The sequence below is a fragment of the Laccaria bicolor genome, genomic scaffold (assembly GCF_000143565.1).
Source record: "Laccaria bicolor S238N-H82 LACBIscaffold_10 genomic scaffold, whole genome shotgun sequence".
NCBI lineage: Eukaryota > Fungi > Basidiomycota > Agaricomycetes > Agaricales > Hydnangiaceae > Laccaria > Laccaria bicolor.
In genome coordinates, this window is record NW_001889881.1 from 1,162,519 (window position 1) to 1,169,934 (window position 7,416).

Below are 7,416 nucleotides of genomic sequence, written 5' to 3' on the forward strand. Positions count from 1 at the left end.
TAGTTATCAATGTGAAAGCAGACAGCGTAAAAGGCAAACTTGGTCATGATGTCAAAAACTGGTCATGTCATGTCAATGAGCTTGCAATTATGTCTTGAGATAGGACAGTAGGTATCAATGTGAAAGACATAGAATGGCCTTTCCTAATGTGAAAGACAACTTGTGCATGATGTCAAATACTAATGCTGCAGCATTGGCAATATGATGGCAATCCTTCAACCTCATCCCCATAACATAGATAGGGCCAAGGACACCATAAACTACATGTCAATTACAAACTTTTTTAAATGAAAAAGCAGAGACTACAAACTCTTCTAATAAAAAAGTGCACACTACAAACTTTTCTAATGAAAAAGCGCAACACTACAAACTTTTGTAGTCTCAAAAAGCGGACACTACAAACTTTTTTAATGAAAAAGCGCAACACTACAACTTTTGTAGTATCAAAAAGCGGACACTACAAACTTTTTTAATGAAAAAGCGCAACACTACAACTTTTGTAGTCTCAAAAAGCGGACACTACAAACTTTTTTAATGAAAAAGCGCACACTACAAACTTTGTAGTCAAGATAACCTTTTGACTCTAACCCTAACTATGTAGTCTAAGTCCACGCTTTTGTAGTCTAAGTTCGACTTTTGTAGTCTTTTATAGTGTATCAGTAAACTGTGTAGTCTAAGTCCGACTTTTTTGTAGTCTATCGGTGGACTTGGTAGTCTATATCTGATTCTTATAGTACGGGATGCACCTTCCGTTTTTGGTCATTTTTCCCACGATACAATAATTGTAGCCCTTTCTTTTAGCTTTCTGAATTTACTGAAATCATGTTATTTGGTTTTGTTTTCATAGAGAAAAACACAAAAAAAAAAAAAATGCGATGCTTTTGAAATTCCTTTACCTCTTATATCCACAACGGGAGCACTTCAGAACATAATTGAAAGAGATTCGGGAAGCTACAGTGTACGGCTACAACTTTCGTTTTTTGACCATTTTTGGTAATTGGTCATGTGACCACCATCCAGGGAAGCCCATTGCATGGACCCTGACATGTGGGATACATTTGAAAAATTGCAATGAAATATCAAGGGTATCTATTGAAAAATCGCAATGAAATGCCCAGGGCTCCATTTGAAAAATCGCAATGAAATGCCCAGGGTATCTATTGAAAAATCGCAATGAAATGCCCAGGGCTACATGTGAAATTTTGCAATGAAATACCCAGGGATACATTTGAAAAATCGCAATGAAATACCAAGGGTATCTATTGAAAAATCGCAATGAAATACCAAGGGATACATTTGAAAAATCGCAATGATATGCCCAGGGTATCTATGGAAAAATCGCAATGAAATACCGAGGGATACATTTGAAAAATCGCAATGAAATGCCCAGGGTATCTATTGAAAAATCGTAATGAAATACCCAGGAATACATTTGAAAAATCGCAATGAAATACCCAGGGATACATTTGAAAAATCGCAATGAAATGCCCAGGAATACATTTGAAAAATCGCAATGAAATACCCAGGGTATGTATTGAAAAATCGCAATGAAATGCCCAGGGCTACATTTGAAATTTTGCAATGAAATACCCAGGGATACATTTGAAAAATCGCAATGAAATGCCCAGGGTATCTATTGAAAAATCGCAATGAAATACCCAGGGATACATTTGAAAAATCACAATGAAATGCCCAGGGTATCTATTGAAAAATCGCAATGAAATGCGCCAGGTATCCATTGAAATTTTGCAATGAAATATCCAGGGCTACATTTGAAAAATCGCAATGAAATGCCCAGGGTATCTATTGAAAAATCGCAATGAAATACCAAGGGTATCTATTGAAAAATCGCAATGAAATATCCAGGGCTGCATTTGAAACTTCGCAGAAAATGCGCTGGGTATCTATGGAAAATTCACTATGAAATACCCAGGCCTACATTTGAAATGCCTTTCAAAAAATCCTAAGCATTATAGATATGGCCTCTAGGCTTAAGTCTAAGTTATAGAAATGACTCTCTAGGCTTAAGTCTAGGTTATAGATAAAAGTGGTAGCCACCAGTCATGTAGTCACGCGCTTCACTCGACAAGAAAGATGGGGGAAAGGTCACGTTCTACCAGCTAGGAGAAGGATCGTATACGGTATAGTATATACCGAACCGAAACAGACTCAATCGCAGATGAAGAGGTAAATCACGACGTACATGTGAACAGATAAAAACACACAGTTTTGGTCCTTGGAAGTGCAACGAGTCTGTGTTTACTGTTTACATTTGGTTTACATTTAGCTAACTTATTGAACGAATAATGAACAGTCTTTGTTGAGTATGAAAACCCTTGGAAAACCCGGCTGCGAGGAGCTGGTCGAAGGCCGAGCGACGAGCAGCCATTGTAATTCAAATCAAGATTAACTCAAATATTAAAACCTAGCCAAGTTGAAAATTGCTTGTCAGGCCATGCTGCCTTTATCTGAAGGAACGACTCTGACTACTGTATATTTCTGCTACATTAGTATCGACCTTTGTCAATAAACCAAACCGTGAGGTAAAAAATTATGGTTTGATGTTTCAGGTAGTCCGCTGATCGCATTGGTAAGATTAGTACTACAATATATTTACAGACATCCAAGATCCGTGTGTATTTGTGAGCAGTAAAAAATGTGGCTGCGAGGAGCTGGGGGCCGAGCAATGAGCAGCTTTAAACTACTTGTATCTGACGAATATAGTAAATACTGAGACCATTCAACCTGGCCAAGTTGAAAATGGGCTGTACTAAGTAGTAGCGGGCCATGCGGCGTGCCGCCCTATGTGGTTATTCCCGCTACGTCAGTAGTGGGTCTTCTGTAGCAGCGTCGATTGGCCAAAAAATCACGTGCCAAATTTTCCCATCACGTTTTCATCCACTCGACGTGAAAGCCTATGGAAAGGTCACGTTTTCTTCCTGTTACAGTGTTAGAAAGACATGTTTTCTGGCCTCTCACGTTTTCTACATAACCTCTTTGCGGTCGTCGAACGAAAGGTCACGTATCGTCTCTACGTCGTGTTGACTACAAGACTGATTTCATGCGCAAGACTCGCTGGAAGGATGGATTTGATTTCCAAACGGCGCCAGAAACGAGTTTAAGGCTTGCATTTTTGGAGAAATTCAACGCGCCGCAGTTGGGACTAAACACAGCGCTTGCGGCTCGCATTTTATTGGTCGAGGAACTGTAAGCAGTTGAATATCGTTGTCTACAAATCTGACTAAAATTGTCAACATCCGAACTATATTACTGACGACACCAAAGTCAAGAATCTGTTCATGACCGGAATCCCCATGCTGTGCTCGGTTGAACTCCGAGACCGGTACAACGACCAATTCGTTGCGATCAATGAGATCGTGGAGGCTGATAGAGTCGATGATGAGGCTGCGCACAAAGTACGTATCTTTCGCTACTTCCGATCCTGATTGCATGCTGAATCTAAATGCCAGATGTACACTAACAAAGAAGCCGTAATTCACTCGAACACCGATTATTTGTTCGTGGTCACATCGCTCCCAAAATACATCGTGCGTAGTCTTGAGTTCTATCTTATCAACAATTCACCTGGAACCCAGGTGCCTCGCGTTGCTCCGGAACGCATCCCCACACTTAAACGTTTAATGAAGTGTTCACGAGATGTCACTTCCCCGACAGACCTTGCTCCCGTTGGGGAAGACACTGATCGCGCTACGGGGCCAAATTCCGGTGATCATAAGGAAATCAAAGTGGGCAATAGTACGTACGACTCGAACGTTCTCATCGACTATGGCTGTCCACTGTTTCGACACGTCCACAGCCAGTTGGTCCAGCATGATATTTCTACCCTCGATAGGCGCATCATTCCCCCATGGGAAGAATACGACGCACTAAAAGAAGGCACTTTGGTCATCATCACGATATCGATACACACGTTTATTATGCCGATCAAAGACAACCAAGGCAACTTTACAGGTCAGGAAAGAAGGGTATGTGATTGTTACAATGATGACGACATTTAACAAAGTGTAAGATAGGTTTACCAGCTAAATGTGCATCGCATCCTCATAGTCGATGAGTCTGATGCGGAAGCTGAACCTCGCTATAAGCCCTACACAAATGAAGAAGCTGTAGCCGTTACCGCTGTGACGCCCGTCGAAACCGCAGCAGATCGAGCACTCGCCACGTTCAAGGTCAAAAAAGCTCGACTTGCATCCCCCCAACGTGAACCAGACGCAGACAAAGAAAAACCAGGGTCCCCCCTAAAACCATCGGTTAACTCGAGCAAAACGCCTGCTAAATCGAACGAAGGCCCGAAACAAACCAAGAAAGCTGCAGCTGGAAAAAACCCTGTTCAGCGTCTGTCCACCAAAGGCAAAGAGAAGGCTAATTCAACCGCTTCTTCAAATTCCACGTCCAAAACGGCCGAAACAGACTCTCTTGCCGACAAGGACCAAATAATGGCAGAAGTGGATGACACTTAAGTGTAACATAGACATAAGTGGATCCTATTTAGGTATTTGAAGGGGGCTTTGTTACTTGTACCAATGAGCGAAAAATCATTTTCTATCGAAGTAGCGGGCCTTGCGGCTTGCCGCCCTATGTCGTTATTGAAGAGAGTGAGTGAGGTAGTTTATGTGAGGTGTGTCACGTGTGAGGTTGAGTATGGATGAGGATAGGGGTTCGGCGAGAGGAATTAAAGTAATTCTGTTAATCAATCGAGGTAGAACGGTACTACAATGAACCTGTGTATTGTACTAGTATTGTACGGCATCACTGGCACAAGTGGCCCGGAGATGACTACCTCCTAAAATTTTCACGTATGCCAACTTCCCATTCGCCCAGCAGTCTGCACAAAGCATCAGCGGGTAGTAGGGCTGATAGCAGAGAAAATGGGTAGCATCACGTATTTTCATTTCAATTTTTTTGTGTTCTTGTAAAAATGTCGCCTGATTAGGATGGGCTTTGGGGTGATGGGCAAAGAAGGGGATTATCCTTCTTCCTTAACCCTCACCATTTTCTTCAATATTTTTCTCCTTGATAATTTCGATCTTGAGCTTGCCAGCAAAACTGTTTTCATACAGAATGGTGCATATTTCAAGTTGAATCAGCACAAGTAGGCAGCTGCTCCTTCTGAACAGCTTACTTGTACTGATTCAAATATGCATTATTCTGTATGAAAACAGTTTTCCTGGCAAGCTCAAGATTGAAATCATCAAGAAAAAAAGGATCGAAGAAAATGGCGAGGATTCTGGGAGTGCCAGCACTGCCAGGTAGGTCTTTTTTGACAAACTTTTGGAGAGAAAATCCTTGTGTCAAGCTGTCAAGCATTCACTGGATTGGCTTTCCAACCACCTGGCTGATCAATTTAAAAGCCGGGTGCCTGCGGCATCCGTTCGTGCTTCGTTTCACTGAATGAGGATATCTCTGAATACGAAAGTGCGGCGATCTGGTCACGTGATCGTTGGCCAAATAATAGAGACGCGTTCACGGTACTGCATTGACTACTTACCATAATGTGGCTGACCAGTTGCCCCTGCCCCCAGTTGCTCCTGCCCCGAGTGTGACCCAGCGGCTCTCGCAGCACCCTCAGTCTCTGTCAGCAGTTGTCGGTGCGAGAATAGCGTGTTCGCGCCTTTCGTGCAGGTGGTCGTAGCACATTGTTTGTCTGTTGCCGTTACAGCATGAGAGGAGGGACGAGCGAACTGCTGGCGAGAGCTAGTACCAGCTGAAAGGGCAGGTGAGCGGCGGACGATGTGCTGGCACCACTTTGGGAAGATGTGATGGTATCTGCACCCATTCCACTTGAAGTTCCTATTAGTTATGGTTCGACTTCCCAACGTAGAGGAATGTGTGTGGGCAGTGTGAGCACTGAACAGATTGTCCCGTGGCTGGACGGGAGTTGCTGCTGCACCAGTCGCCGCACAGTGCGGCGGTTTTTGCCACGCTTTCGAATGCACATATGGTACATGCTACCCATTTGCCGTGCCTCATTTAACTAACGGCTACTTCACCACCTTTTGCCACCAACTCTGCTTTAAAGCGAACACAAGCTAGCACCATCAGACATCTGCCACACAAGAATCAGCCGGTAATAGGGCTGGGGTGGACATATTGTGGGCTCGAGGAATGCACAGAGTGCTTGATAGCATGATAGCAGAGAGAATGTGAAAGTATTGGAGAAGATCAAAGTGCGCTTCTGCTTCAAGTTAGATTCTCTTTTTTATTAAGTTCATAAGCATTCTAAATACCATTACATAAAAAAAAATGTTCAGTACATGATATATGGACGGCGGAGAAGTCAAGGCTACTGGTATTGGTATTGTAATTTTGGCTCATCAGGTATCAAGGTAAAGTTAAGATCGGTTGGTGATGGCGGATACTCCTGATGAGATTGGTTGATGAGCGTGAACATGACATCACGCATTTTGTTGATCTCGGCATCAGATTGTCGTGTTGCCAGAATGAAGAACTCAGGTCCAAAGTGACCTCCAAAGTCGTTCCGCAACTTCTCATTCTTTTCATCCGTCCGAGGAACCTCCTCCAACCACTCATATTCAGGAACGTCGCCTCGCCTGATAGTGGCCCATTTCCAGAATGGACCAGCACTCGCCAAGGCGATGACCTCCACGGCTGTAGGATAGATTAGAAAGTGTACTGCGCAGTAGCGCATTGTGTCCTCAATAGCCTCTGAAAGAAGGGCTAGAAGGCTGCCCTCCCAAGATTCACCGGTAGTAGGATTGAATGTGTCCTCATCGGCATCTGGCACATCCTCCGTCTGGATCTCTAAGATCTCGGTGACCCCAACAATATCAGCATCTCCACGTGGAGGTGACCGCTTGAATTCGCCAATGAGGAGCCCACAGCGATGAATTATCTTGATTCCCGCCCTAGCCGCGTATTGACTCAAGAGAGTCCTCAATCGCATAATCTCATCAACTCCCTCTGCTCCCTTTGTTTTGCTCCGCACATATTCGATGGTGGGTTGTTCAATGGTTCCTCCAACAAGGTGCACCACTGTAATGTCTGGTCGCGAATCCTTGGCATCGGAATCCGTCACAGTCACCATGCCAAAGTCAAAGAACTCCCCTTCATCAACTGGAGTACACATCATATGAATAAATAGATGAACATCAGCATGTCTTCAACGGAATAGAGAGAGAGAACCCACAACTATCCAATTCTTTCTGCTCGATTCTTCCTTTCAGCTTATTTAACTCTCCCTGTGTTTTTTGAATAGAGAGCTCTTCCATTGAATGCAGCATACTAGCCATGACAGGGAGCCTTTCAGAATGACGTGAACCTACTGGACGGTTGCTTGCAGCTTTCTGCTGAGCAATTTTTCTTTCCTCCAAATCGATTCTTCTTTCCTCCAAATTTCTGTGACCTGCTTCCAGCTCCAATTCATTTATCATCCTC

At 43.5% G+C, this 7,416-nt stretch overlaps 2 protein-coding genes across 2 annotated transcripts; one reads left to right on the top strand and one right to left on the bottom strand.

Moving 5' to 3' along the window:
• Positions 1 to 3,299: 3,299 nt before the first annotated feature.
• LACBIDRAFT_296655 (uncharacterized protein) lies at positions 3,300 to 4,481 on the top strand (the record flags this gene model as incomplete). The annotated part of the gene is made up of 3 exons (XM_001880272.1): positions 3,300 to 3,416; positions 3,471 to 3,986; positions 4,035 to 4,481. The coding sequence occupies 3 exons, from the start codon at positions 3,300 to 3,302 to the stop codon at positions 4,479 to 4,481; spliced, it is 1,080 nt and encodes a 359-aa protein (XP_001880307.1).
• Positions 4,482 to 6,304: 1,823 nt separating this feature from the next.
• Positions 6,305 to 7,271, bottom strand: LACBIDRAFT_326653 (uncharacterized protein; the record flags this gene model as incomplete). Its single annotated transcript, XM_001880502.1, has 2 exons — positions 6,305 to 7,095; positions 7,169 to 7,271. 2 exons carry the CDS (start codon positions 7,269 to 7,271, stop codon positions 6,305 to 6,307), a joined length of 894 nt encoding a protein of 297 aa, XP_001880537.1.
• Positions 7,272 to 7,416: the final 145 nt, after the last annotated feature.